The sequence below is a fragment of the Kogia breviceps genome, chromosome 4 (genome assembly GCF_026419965.1).
Source record: "Kogia breviceps isolate mKogBre1 chromosome 4, mKogBre1 haplotype 1, whole genome shotgun sequence".
Classification (NCBI taxonomy): Eukaryota; Metazoa; Chordata; class Mammalia; order Artiodactyla; family Physeteridae; genus Kogia; species Kogia breviceps.
In genome coordinates this window covers 133,868,643-133,883,198 of record NC_081313.1, presented here as the reverse complement: position 1 = coordinate 133,883,198, position 14,556 = coordinate 133,868,643, and the positions used below count along the sequence as shown (strand labels likewise).

General features: G+C 46.4%; 1 protein-coding gene across 1 annotated transcript; it reads left to right on the top strand.

Annotated features, from left to right (window-relative positions):
• Nucleotides 1-946: 946 nt before the first annotated feature.
• F12 (coagulation factor XII) lies at nt 947-13,955 on the top strand. Its single transcript, XM_059061647.2, is given in 19 exon segments — nt 947-1,003; nt 1,370-1,427; nt 9,600-9,689; nt 9,692-9,698; nt 10,404-10,437; nt 10,440-10,476; nt 10,760-10,870; nt 11,010-11,141; nt 11,305-11,409; nt 11,556-11,727; nt 11,813-11,831; nt 11,834-12,041; nt 12,132-12,363; nt 12,606-12,725; nt 12,727-12,737; nt 12,833-12,982; nt 13,547-13,644; nt 13,646-13,696; nt 13,788-13,955. Coding segments are annotated over 19 exon segments (1,860 nt in total).
• Nucleotides 13,956-14,556: the final 601 nt, after the last annotated feature.

Genomic DNA, 14,556 nt, shown 5'->3' with positions numbered 1-14,556 from the left:
CTACAAACACAAGGAACTGAATTCTGCCAATGACCTGAATGACCTTGGAAGGAAATTTTTCCCTAGAGCCTCCAGAAAACTTAGCCTTGATCTCAGTTTTGTGACACCCTGAGCAGAAAACTGAGTCACGTAGTGCTGGACTTTTGACCCACAGATTTATGAACTAATTAATGGGTATTATGTTAAGCTGCAAAGTTTGTGGTTAATTTTAGGCAGCAATAGAAAATGAATATACTTCTCCATGGACTCTAAGATTCCTAAAGTAGGGAGCTTCTCTTGGATCTCCTTAAACTCCTCATCCCCAATAGGACCCAAAACAAAGATGGTTCCTCTTCCTGCTTCCAGTTCCACTATCTGAGAAAGAGAGGAGGAGCCCCACTCCTTATTATGCTACTCCCAACCACCAGCTCCCAACTTACCCATCCTTGGGGCCCCACCAAGGAAACTCTCTGCTAGGCTTTCCATAAACAGCCCAGGAGGGCAGCTCGACCAATCTCTGCTTCCCAGGCCTCAGGAACCTTTGACCAGTTCTATTTTTTAAAAATTATTAGTTATTTGTTTATTTTTGGCTGTGTTGGGTCTTTGTTGCTGCACACAGGCTTTCTTTAGTTGTGGCGAGTGGGGGCTACTCTTTGTTGTGGTGCGTGGGCTTCTCATTGCGGTGGTTTCTCTTGTTGTGGAGCATGGGCTCTAGGCATGCAGGCTTCAGTAGTTGTGGCACGTGGGCTCCAGTAGTTGTGGCTCACAGGGTCTAGAGCTCAGGCTCAGTAGTTGTGGCACACAGGCTTAGTTGCTCCGCAGCATGTGGGATCTTCCCAGATCAGGGCTTGAACCCGTGTCCCCTGCACTGGCAGGTGGATTCTCAACCACTGCGCCACCTGGGAAGCAGAACCAGTTCTATTGATCTGGACTCCTGGGCAAGTGGTTGGACCAACAGACAGACGTCATGAAGGCTCTGTTGCTCCTGGGGGTCCTGCTGGTGAGCCTGGAGTCAGCAGTTTTGGTGAGGGCTGTGGGAACAAGGAGGGTTGTACTGGGATGGCCCTGGGGGGTCCCTATCACAGCCTTGGCCTCTGCCCATGACCTTTTAGTCTAGGTGATTGGAAGTCCTGTTTGGAAAGACTAGGCAAGCCTATAAGGCCAAAGTAGAGGAGAGAAAGACAGACAGTGCTGGTGGATATGAGGACATGGCCTGCTTTACTGGGGGAGGGGGACCTTGAGGAGACAATGGGAGGAGGAAGGAGGGGTCCAGGCCTTCTGAGGAAATCTCTGCATTTCTGGACTGTGAAAGGAAGCTGGGGACTCGCATGGGATCGGGGCAGGCAACGACTTTCTGGGAAAATTCCCGGCTTTCTTCTCTCTCCCATAGATTCCACCTTGGAAAGCCCCCAAGCAGGATAAGTTCATAGAGAGTGAGCACACAGTGTGTAAGTAGCCTGGGTCCACCTCCTGAGAGACCCTTGAATAGGGGTGAGTATGGCAGGGAGTGTGCAGATTGTTAATCTCTGGCCCTTGGGGTGAGGGGAAGGATCCTGGGCGCTCTTCACTCTCATCCCCAGAGTTGTCTGGCTGGCATTCAGACCTGAGTGCCTACTATATGCCAGGTCTTGTGCACATGGGTGTCGGGGATCCAGAGTGATAGTGAACTGTGTGCTCCTTGAGGGCAAGGCTGGGGCTGTATCTGAGTGTCTGGTCCAGTACCTGTCAGTCTTCCTCGGTTTCCCCAGCCTCCCCCTTCCTTTCCTCTCCTCGATACATCTCGCAGGCATCAGTCATGCCACACAGAGGCCAGGGCACTAGATGAATAAGGAAGGATCAAGAGCAGGGCTCTGGAGCCCAAATGCCTCTGAATCCCACTTCATCACTTATGTGCTGGATGGCTCTGGACAAATGACTTGACTTCTCCAAGCTTAAATCCCCTCCTGTAAAATGAAGCTGGTAATGGGAAAACTCTTAGGGTTGTGGAGAAGGAGAAATGAGTCATTAATCCTGGTGAAGCACTCAGCCCACAATTTGGTGCATGGTAAATGCTTAAAATATATTGGCTTTTATTATCAAGCTCTCTTTTAGATGGTGGATATCTGCCATCTCCCCCCGCCCGCCATAGCTCCCCATTGCCTTTATTCTTCCAGGCACTAAATATTTATCTAGAATTGTAAACTAGATTGAGCCTGCCCTGACAAGCCTGCCCTGATGGGATCAGGCCCAGCCCCTTAGCATGGCACTGAGGCAATCCTGAGTGCCTCACCTCCTCTCCTCAGCACTCCACACCTAGCCAAACTGCTCTCCTCCCTCTAGCCTGACCCAACCTAGCTGCCCTGCCATTGCCTAATCACCTACTTAGGGTCCTACTCTTCCGTGTCCATTCCATTTGCATCTTAAAAGTCCGTCTCAGACCCCTCTCTCTTCCTTTAATGTCCTGTCCTTGATTTGGCCCTCAACACAAGTGTCACTGGGCCTCTAATAACAAAATAGCAGCTAATGTACTATGTGCCAGACTCTGTGTAAGTGTTTTATAGACACGATCTCATTTAAGTTTCGCAACACTCCTCTGAAATAGATAGAGTCAATTCTCATTATTCGTGGTAGTCATGTTCTATAAAGTCACCATGAACACTGAATTAGCAAAAACTGAATCATTGCTCCTAGAGGAAATATAGGGTTAGGTTCCTGTTAGCTCTGGTCACAACATTTTTGTCAACATATAACCTTGTTTTATGTGTGATTCTGTTTAAAGACACCTTACTTAATATATACTGTTGATTCATTGATATTGAATTCATGGCCAGCAGCACTATAGTTCATGCCTGGACGAAGCTTATCTAACCCACAAGTGTTCTACATAATATACATAACAGCCCGTTTGCACTTCAGAACACTGGACAGCACTTCAGCACTCTATTTGGGGGCCATTTTCAACAGCAAAATCATGTATCAAAAGCACAAAATTTGAAAAACATGGCACTAAATAGAGCATGAAAAGGACACTTGTTGAGAAGCAAGAAGAACTACAGTCCTGCAGGAACTACAGTTCTTGTAGAACAAAAAACACATTCAAAGAAAGACAGATAAGATAAAAAGGCTATGTACCAGATGAAGGAACAAGATAAAACCCCAGAAAAACAACTAAGTGAAGTGGAGACAGGCAACCTTCCAGAAAAAGAATTCAGGATAATGATAGTGAAGATTATCTAGGACCTCGGAAAAAGAATAGAGGCAAAGATCGAGAAGATGCAAGAAATGTTTAACAAAGATCTAGAAGAATTAAAGAACAAACAAACAGAGATGAACAATACAATAACTGAAATGAAAAATACACTAGAAGGAATCAATAGCAGAATAACTGAGGCAGAAGAACGAATAAGTTACCTGGAAGACAGAATGGTGGAATTCACTGCTGCGGAACAGAATAAAGAAAATGAATGAAAAGAAATGAAGACAGCCTAAGAGACCTCTGGGACAACATTAAATGCAACAAATTTCACATTATAGGGGTCCCAGAAGGAGAAGAGAGAGAGAAACGACCCAAGAAAATATTGGAAGAGATTATAGTCAAAAACTTCCCGAACATGGGAAAGGAAACAGCCACCCAAGTCCAGGAATCGCAGAGAGTCCCATACAGGATAAACCCAAGGAGAAACATGCTGAGACACATAGTAATCAACTTGGCAAAAATTAAAGACACAGAAAAATTATTGAAAGCAGCAAGGGAAAAACGACAAGTAACATATAAGGGAACTCCCATAAAGCTAACAGCTGATTTCTCAGCAGAAACTCTACAAGCCAGACGGGAGTGGCATGACATATTTAAAGTGATGAAAGGGAAGAACCTACAACAATGATTACTCTACCTGGCAAGGATCTCATTCCGATTTGTTGGAGAAATCAAAAGCTTTACAGACAAGCAAAAGCTAAGAGAATTCAGCACCACCAAACCAGCTCTACAACAAATGCTAAAGGAACTTCTCTAAGTGGGAAACACAAGAGAAGAAAAGGACCTACAAAAACAAACCCCAAACAATTAAGAAAGTGGTAATAGGAACATACATGTCGATAATTACCTTAAACATGAATATTAAATGCTCCAACCCAAAGACACAGGCTTGCTGAATGGATACAAAAAGAAGACCCATATATATGCTGTCTACAAGAGGCCCACATCAGACCTAGGGACACATACAGACTGAAAGTGAGGGGATGGAAAAAGATATTCCATGCAAAAGGAAATCAAAAGAAAGCTGGAGTAGCAATACTCATATCAGATAAAATAGACTTTAAAATGAAGAATGTTACAAGAGAAAGGAAAGACACTACATAATCAAGGATCAATCCAAGAAGAAGATATAACAATTATAAATATATATGCACCCAACATAGGAGCACCTCAATACATAAGGCAACTGCTAACAGCTATGAAAGAGGAAATCGACAGTAACACCACAATAGTGGGCGACTTTAACAACTCACTTACACCAATGGACAGATCATCCAAACAGCAAATTAATAAGGAAACACAAGCTTTAAATGACACAATAGACCAGATAGATTTAATTGATAGTTATAGGACATCCCATCCAAAAACAGCAGATTACACTTTCTTCCCAAGTGTGCATGGAATATTCTCCAGGATAGATCACATCTTGGGTCACAAATCAAGCCTCAGTAAATTTCAGAAAATTGAAATCATATGAAGCATGTTTTCTGACCACAACGCTATGAGATTAGAAATGAATTACAGGGAAAAAAACGTAAAAAATACAAACACATGGAGGCTAAACAATACGTTACTAAATAACCAAGAGATCACTGAGGAAATCAAAAAATACCTAGAGACAAATGACAATGAAAACATGAGGATCCAAAACCTACAGGATGCAGCAAAAGCAGTTCTAAGAGGGAAGTTTATAGCAATACAAGCCTACCTCAAGAAACAACAGACATCTCAAATAAACAATCTAACCTTACACCGAAAGGAACTAGAGAAAGAAGAACAAACAAAACCCAAAGTTAGTAGAAGGAAAGAAATCATAAAGATCAGAGCAGAAATAAATGAAATAGAAACAAAGAAAACAATAGCAAAGGTCAATCAAACTAAAAGCTGGTTCTTTGAGAAGATAAACAAAATTGATAAACCACTAGCCAGACTCATCAAGAAAAAGAGGGAGAAGACTCAAATCAATAAAATTAGAAATGAAAAAAGAGAAGTTACAGCAGACACTGCAGAAATACAAAGCATCCTAAGAGACTACTACAAGCAACTCTATGCCAATAAAATGGACAACCTGGAAGAAATGGACAAATTCTTAGAAAGGTATAACCTTCCAAGACTGAACCAGAAGAAATAGAAAATATGAACAGAACAGACCAATCACAAATAATGAAATTGAAACTGTGATTAAAAATCTTCCATCAAACAAAAGTCCAGGACCAGATGGCTTCACAGGTGAATTCTATCAAACATTTAGAGAAGAGCTAACACCCATCCTTCTCAAACTCTTCGAAACAATTGCAGAGAAAGGAACACTCCCAAACTCATTCTATGAGGCCACCATCACCCTGATACCAAAACCAGACAAAGACACTACAAAAAAAGAAAATCGCAGACCAATATTACTCATAAATATAGATGCAAAAATCCTCAACAAAATACTAGCAAACAGAACTCAACAACACATTAAAAGGATCATACACCATGATCGAGTGGGATTTATCCCAGGGATGCAAGGATTCTTCAATATACACAAATCAATCAATGTGATACACCATATTAACAAATTGAAGAAGAAAAACCATATGATCATCTCAACAGATGCAGAAAAAGCTTTTGACAAAATTCAACACGCATTTATGATAAAAACTCTCCAGAAAGTGCACATAGAGGGAACCTACCTCAACATAATAAAGGCCATATATGACAAACCCACAGCAAACATCATTCTCAATGGTGAAAAACTGAAAGCATTTCCTCTAAGATCAGGAACAAGCAAGGGCAAGAATGTCCACTCTCACCACTATTATTCAACATAGTTTTGGAAGTCCTAGCCATGGCAGTCAGAGAAGAAAAATAAAAGGAATACAAATTGGAAAAGAAGAAGTAAAACTGTCACTGTTTGCAGATGACATGATACTATACATAGAGAATCCTAAAGATGCCACCAGGAAATGACTAGAGCTAATCAATTAATTTGGTAAAGTTGCAGGATACAAAATTAATGCACAGAAATCTCTTGCATTCCTATACACTAATGATGAAAAATCTGAAAGAGAAATTCAGGAAACACTCCCATTTACCATTGCAACAAAAAGAATAAAATACCTAGGAATAAACCTACCTAGGGAGACAAAAGACCTGTATGCAGAAAACTATAAGACACTGATGAAAGAAATTAAAGATGATACCAACAGATGGAGCGATATACCATGTTCTTGGATTGGAAGAATCAATATTGTGAAAATGACTATACTACCCAAATCAATCTACAGATTCGATGCAATCCCTATCAAGTTACCAATGGCATTTTTTACAGAACTAGAACAAAAAAATCTTAAAATTTGTATGGAGCCACAAAAGACCCCGAATAGCCAAAGCAGTCTTGAGGGAAAAAAACAGAGCTGGAGGAATCAGCCTCCCTGACTTCAGACTATACTACAAAGCTACAGTAATCAAGACAATATGGTACTGGCACAAAAACAGAAATATAGATCAATGGAACAGGATAGAAAGCCCAGAGATAAACCCACGCACATATGGTCACCATATATTTGACAATGGAGGCAAGGATATACAATGGAGAAAAGACAGTCTCTTTAGTAAGTGGTGCTGGGAAACTGGACAGCTACATGTAAAAGAAGGAAATTAGAACACTACCTAACACCATCACAAAAATAAACTCAAAATGGATTAGAGACCTAAATGTAAGACCGGACACTATAAAAACTCTTAGAGGAAAACATAAGAAGAACACTCTTTGACATAAATCACAGCAAGATCTTTTTTGATCCACCTCCTAGAGTAATGGAAATAAAAACAAAAATAAACAAATGGGACCTCATGAAACTTCAAAGCTTTTGCACAGCAAAGGAAACTACAAACAAGACAAAAAGACAATCCTCAGAATGGGAGAAAATATTTGCAAATGAATCAACGGACAAAGGATTAATCTCCAAAATATATAAACAGCTCATGGAGCTCAATATTAAAGAAACAAACAACCCAATCGAAAAATGGGCAGAAGACCTAAATAGACATCTCTCCGAAGAAGACATACAGATGGTCAAGAAGCACATGAAAAGCTGCTCAACATCACTAATTATTAGAGAAATGCAAATCAAACCTACAATGAGGTATCACCTCACACCAGTTAGAATGGGCATCATCAGAAAATCTACAAATAACAAATGCTAGAGAGGGTGTGGAGAAAAGGGAACCCTCTTGCACTGTTGGTGGGAATGTAAATTGATACAGCCACTATGGAGAACAGTATGTAGGTTCCTTAAAAAACTAAAAATAGAATTACCATATGACCCAGCAATCCCACTACTGGGCATATACCCAGAGAAAACCATAATTCAAAAAGACATATGCACCCCAATGTTCATTTCAGCACTATTTACAATAGCCAGGACATGGAAGCAACCTAAATGCCCATCAACAGACGAATAGATAAAGATGTGGTACATATAAACAATGGAATATTACTCAGCCATAAAGAGTTATTGGGTTATTTGTTGGGTTATTGGGTTATTATTGGGTTATTTGTTGAGACGTGGATGGATCTAGAGTCTGTCATACAGAGTGAAGTAAGTCAGAAAGAGAAAAAGAAATATTGTATATTAATGCATATATGTGGAACCTAGAAAAATGATACAGATGAACCAGTTTGCAGGGCAGAAAATGAGACACAGATGTAGAGAACAAACGTATGGACAACAAGGGGGGAAAGTGGCAGGGGTGTGGTGGTGTGATGAATTGGGAGATTGGGATTGACATATATACACTAATATGTATAAAATGGATGACTTATGAGAACCTGCTGTATAAAAAAATAAATAAAATTTAAAAATTAAAAAAAAAGGACACTTGTTTACAGTAGGAGTTGAAACAAGAAGCAGAGCATCACCTTGTTTGACCTCAGCTGGGAATGTGCACTTCGGGTGACTCAAATTTTTCACCACTCTTGTGCATGTCCACAAATGACAGTGAAATCACCTTGAGTATTGGTTTGGGGTTACAGATAAATTTTAGCAAGAAGTGCAGATAAGCAAATACAGAATCTGAATGAGGCGCAATTGTACTATTTTTTAAAATTACAATAGCAATATTTTTATTGTAAAAACTTTATAAATTTCAGAAATAGGAAAGAAGGAAAAGTCACCCATAATCCACTATCTTCCAAAAACCACTGTTACAAATTTTGGAGATTTCGTTCTAGATTTATTTTTTATGCATATGTAAATATATTTTTACAAAAATAGGACCATACTGACATGCTGGGTTTTTAAAAAATTTATTTATTTATTTATTTATTTATTTTTGTCTGAGTTGGGTCTTTGTTGCCGCGAGTGGGGGCTACTCTTCATTGCGGTGCGCAGGCTTCTCATTGCGGTGGCTTCTCTTGTTGCGGAGCACAGGCTCTAGGCATGCGTGCTTCAGTAGTTGTGGCTCACGGGCTCTAGAGCGCAGGCTCAGTAGTTGTGGTGCACAGGCTTAGCTGCTCTGCGGCATGTGGGATCTTCCCGGACCAGGGCTTGAACCCGTGTCCCAGGCATTGGCAGGTGGATTCCTTTCCAGTGTGCCACCAGGGAATCCCTGTCTCAACCTTTTTTTTTTTTTTAGTTGTTGGGGGTAGGAGTTTATTAATTTATCCATTTATTTTTGCTGTGTTGGGTCTTTGTTTCTGTGCGAGGGCTTTCTCTAGTTGTGGCTAACGGAGGCCACTCTTCATCGCAGTGCACGGGCCTCTCACTATCGCGGCCTCTCTTGTTGCAGAGCACAGGCTCCAGACGCGCAGGCTCAGCAGTTGTGGGCCTTGTTGCTCCGCAGCATGTGGGATCCTCACAGACCAGGGCTCGAACCCGTGTTCCCTGCATTAGCAGGCAGATTCTCAACCACTGCGCCACCAGGGAAGCCCCTGTCTCAACCATTTTTAAGTGTACAGTTCAGTGATATTAAGTACACTCATATTGTTCTGCAATCATTACCACCATCTATCTCCAGAATTCTTTGCATCTTGCAAAACTGAAACCCTTCATCTGTACTATGTATGATTTTTGCCATTTTTAACAGATGAGAAAACTAAGGCTCAAGAGTGGTCAAGTGACTTCAACATTCAACAAGTATTTATTAAGTGCCTACTTTGTAGCAAGCACTCTTCTAGGCCTGGAGGCTGCAGACTTGTCTAAAGTCACAGTTAGTGACTGGAATGGTGGAGTCAGGAGTCCACCAACTGACTCCAGAAACCCAACTCTTAAGCAGGATGTGGTCTGGAAGGCACAATGGTCTTTTCAAAGGTCTATCCTTTTTCCAACCAGACTCTGAGGGGTGGTTCCTGGGCAATGGGGCACAGGGAAAGTCATTAAGGAGTGTGTTACCCCTGCAGTTCTCACTGTCACCGGGGAGCCCTGCCACTTCCCCTTCCAGTACCACCGGCAGCTGTATCACAAATGTATCCACAGAGGCTGGCCCGGCCCTGACCTTGGTAAGACTACCCCAGAAGGGTTGGAGCAGAGGTCTGGGGGAGGCGGACTCTGCCCATCCTTCTGTCCAAGGAACCCTGCTTGGAGAGAAGGGGCTGTGAAAGGAAAGGGCAGCCCAGCCCCTTGGGCAGAGCTAGGAAGCTTCATCTCTCTTTCTTTCTTTTTTTATTTATTGAAGTATAGTTGATTTACAATATTGTGTTGGTTTCAGGTGTACAGCAAAATGATTCAGTTATATATATATTTATTTCAGATTATTTTCCATTATAAGTTATTACAAGATGTTGAATATAGTTCCCTGTATTATACAGTAAATCCTTGTTGCTTATCTATTTTATGTATAGTAGTGTGTACCTGTTAATCTCATATTCCTAATTTATCACCCTCACCCCCGCTTTCCCCTTTGGTAACTGTAAGTTTGTTTTCTATGTCTGTAAGTCTGTTTCTATTTTGTATATAGATTCATTTGTGTTATTGTTTAGATTCCACATGTAAATGCTATCACATAATATTTGTCTTTCTCCATCTGACTTACTTCACTTAGTATGGTATTCCCTAGGTCCACCCATGTTACTGCAAATGGCAATATTTCATTCTTTTTTAATGGCTGGGTAATATTCCATGTGTCTATACCACATCTTAAACCAATCATCCATTGATGGGCACTTGGGTCACTTCCCTGTCTTAAGCCTTATCTCTGTCTACAGGTGTGCTACCACCCCCAACTTTGAGAAGGATCAGTGATGTGGGCATACTGCCTGGAGCCAAAGAAAGTGAAAGGTGCCGCACAACCTTTGGGGTGGCCCAGGGCCCTCTCCCCGACCCTAGCTACTCTCCTGGGTATCATCAGATCTAAAACATATGGGACTCTGGGCCCACCTATCTCCTTCCCTCCCAGAGTGAGAAGTTCTAAGAGGGGGTAGCCCCATTTTTCAGGTGGGTAAACTAAGGCTTGGAAATTTGGAGGGCCAAGATCAAAAGATAAGCAGGTTTGGGTAGGGACTTGGCCCCATCTGTTTGATTCAGGCTCCCCACTCTTTCTCCCCCTGTGTTCATCTCTCAGATCATTGCAGCAAACACAACCCCTGCCAGAAAGGAGGGACCTGTATGAACATGCCAAACAGCCCACACTGCATCTATCCAGATAACTTCACTGGAAAGCACTGCCAGAGAGGTAAGGAGATGCTGAGGCCAGGGGAGGGGCTGCTGGGGAACAGGGGCAGCCACGGGCCTACTGAAGAGGTCCTGTGGATTCGCAGAGATTTGGCATGGTCCCACACTCTCCTGAGACTACCCTACCCCTTTGTCCCCAGACAAGTGCTTTGAGCTCCAGCTTCTTTGGTTCTTCCAGGAGAATGAAATATGGCATAGGCTTGAGCTGGCAGGTGTAGCCAAGTGCCAGTGCAAGGGTCTGAATGCCCAGTGCAAGCCACTGGCCAGCCAGGGTGAGTAGATTGGTGGGGAGCTGGCAGGGAGGAGGGCAGAAGGTGGGAAAGAAAGTCTGGCAGGAGGCCAGGTGGTGTGCCAGCATAAGAGGGAGCCCTCTGAGTGGGGGGGAGGGCGGGGGTCTTTGAGCCTAGGGGTGGCTCAACATGCTCCTTCTCCCAGTCTGCCGTACCAACCCAAGTCTCAATGCGGACAGCTGCCTACAGGCGGAGAGCCACCGCCTGTGCCGTTGCCCCACAGGCTACGCTGGACGCTTGTGCGAAGTGGGTGAGTTCGGGTGTCTCGGAAGCAGAAGCCCCGCCCCCACGTGGGAAGGGCTTGCAGAGAGGGAGGAGGGAGAGTGGAGAAGTGGGTGAGAGGGCGGCAGGAGACTATTCCATACCCTAGCTGTAGGGATCCTTCTCTCTCCTCAGACCTCAAGGCGAACTGCTACGACGACCGCGACCGCGGGCTCAGCGACCGCGGTGTGGCCCGGACTAAGCTCTCGGGTGCACCCTGTCAGCCGTGGGCCTCCGAGGCCACCTACTGGAATGTGACCGCAGAGCAAGCGTTGAACGGGAGACTGGGCGACCACGCCTTCTGCTGGTGCGCGGGTGGGGCAGGGCTGGGCGTCTCTTTCCGCCCCAGGGCCCTCTAGGGCTTCTCAACCACCCCCACCCCGTGGTTGCAGGAACCAGGACAACGACACCCCCGCCCGTGGTACTTTGTTTGGAGAGGCGACCGATTGAGCTGGAATTATTGCCGCCTGGCACTGTGCCAGGCCCCAGCCCCGGCGGCGCCCCCAAACCCTCCACCAATCCGGATCTCAAATGGGCACCAGTACTTCCCTTTGCCCTCGCTTTCGGCTTTGCAGAAACCTCAGTCCACGACCCAGACCCCGCTTCGACCCCCGACCTCAGGTTAAGAATCCGAGCAGAGAAAGCACGGGACGAGCTACATTCCATCTAATCGTGGGTCTCCCGGCCCCTCAGCCTGGGCTTCTCCCACAGGCTGGTGCTCGCCGCCCGAGCAGCGGACTCCCCTGCCCAGCGCGGGCCCTGCAGGCTGTGGACAGTGGCTCCACAAACGGCTGTCCTCGCTGAGCCGCGTCGTCGGGGGACTGGTGGCGCTCCCCGGGGCGCATCCCTACATCGCTGCGCTGTAGCAGGGCCAAAATTTCTGCACCGGCAGCCTCATCGCCCCCTGTTGGGTGCTGACCGCGGCTTACTGCCTGCAGAACCGGCGTGTGCCTGAGCGTTCAGCTCCCGGGATCCCTAGCTCCTCTCTCATCTGTGCCCAGCTTCCGCGCGACACCCGAACACGTGCCCTACCTCTACGCGTCCCCGCCCACCTTTCCCCCTTCTCCCTTTCAGAGCTCCCCAGGAGGAAGCTGAAACCCAAGAAGGGGCTCGGAAAGAGGAGGCTCCCGCAGGATGCCTGTGGCCGGCTCTGAGCGCGCTTCCTTTTCCCGACCCTGCCCCCAGACCTGCGCCGGAGGAGCTGACAGTGGTGCTCGGCCAGGACCGCCATAACCAGAGCTGTGAGCAGTGCCAGACGCTGGCCGTGCGCGCCTACCCCCTGCACAAGGCCTTCTCGCGTATCACCTCACGACCTGGGTGCGTGGGGGCGTCCCAGCGGGGATCAGGGCAAAAGGTGGGCAGGGCTCGAAGTCTTAGCGTCCCGGTCTCATGCTCCTCCCCGCTTGGGTTAGCTCTGGTGCGCCTGCAGGAGAGCGCTGAAGGCTGCTGCGCGCACCCGTCGCCTTTCGTTCAGCCAGTGTGCCTGCCGAGTAGCGCCGCCCGCCCGGCCGAATCCGAAGCCGCGCTCTGCGAAGTGGCCGGCTGGGGTCACCAGTTAGAAGGTAGGCAGAACCGCTGGGGGTGGGAGGGAGACCTCTGGCCACCGGGGTAGCCAAGAGAAGCCCGCAGGTTTGTTACCCCCAGGGACAGGTGGGGCCGACCTGGTGGGTTGTGAGGACGTGCAGAGCCCTTGTCTCTGCAGTCTGCTTCTCCAAGAACTTGGTATTCACTGTTGGGGGGCGTCCCCAAATCTGAGGCGTACCGGGAGAATCGCACTTTCTGTTGATTCCCTCTGGGCACAGGGCTGCAAGGGCTACTAGGACGCTGGCCCGCGCTGGAGCAGCCGGTGGGCTGGATGGGGACCAAGCTTTTGAGACACTGGATGGGAAGTGGGGGTGGGGTTCCGAAGCAGTCCTGCTTCCTCCTGTTTCATTCACATCACCGCTCCTCTCTGGCCTCAGTTTTCTCGTCTATGAAATAGTGTTAAAGGCAACTCACTCCCTCTCGGGCTTGCTGCGAGGGAGGCAGGAGATTAGCGGGGTTTGGAAGAGCCTGGCGCAGCCAGGTGCATGGCCTGGGCGGAGGGGAGTCGGGAGCGGTGTGAGGAAGGCGCTCTCGGTTCGCAGGGTCGGGGGAATATTCCAGCTTCCTGCAATAGACTCAGGTGCTGCTCATCCGTCCGGAGCGCTGCTCCGCCCCCGACGTGCACGGAGCCGCCTTCACCCCCCGGCATGCTCTGCGCTGGCTTCCTCGAGTGTTGCACTGACGCGTGCCAGGTGAGCCCTTGGACCCGCTTGGCGCCCTCCTCCAACCCGGTCAAGTGCAGACCCCAAGCCAAGGGCGCTGAGCCGCGTGTCCCCGACCCAGGGTAACTCGAGGGGCCCTCTGGTGTGTGAGGATGAGACCGCAGAGCGCCAGCTCATCCTGCGAGGCATCGTCAGCTGTGGTTCAGGTTGCGGCAACCGCCACATGCTGGGTGTGTACACCGACGTGGCCAACTACCTAGCCTGGATCCGGGAGCACACTGCTTCCTGACCGCCCCGGGACTCGTCTTTCCCTCCTGGGCAATTCTGGAATGGAAGCGTGGCTGAGGCGTGATCATGGATAGCAAGGAATGTGTTCCATTTCCCCTAGCGCTGACAGCCCGGCGCCAGGCATGGCATAGAAGTCAGTAAAGTGCTTTTGAAGATGCTTGAAAGGCACAGCTCTTCAGGGGTCCCGTCAGGAAATGCCAAGATAATATACCGGTGCTTAGCTTCTCCACACTCCTTCAGAGAACAGAATCTATTGAGATCTGATGCAAGGTTTAGATTCATGTCCAGCTGACATTTACTAAGCCACACTGTGTACCAAACCTGTGCAAGGTGACTCCACAAGTATGAAACTAATATTTTAAGTTTATAGAACAGGAGCTCTCAACCTCGACTGTACACCAGAATCACCATGGGGAGCTTTTTGAACCTATGCCCAACATCCACCTCAGGTCAATTAAATCAATATTTATAGGGAAGGGGGGTGGGTGGGTAGCCGTTTGTTTTGTTTTGTTTTTTTACAAACAGAAAAAATGAAATGTTTATTTGGCAGAAAACTTTTGAAGTTAATAAAGAAATGACAATAACTGGTACACACATTAATT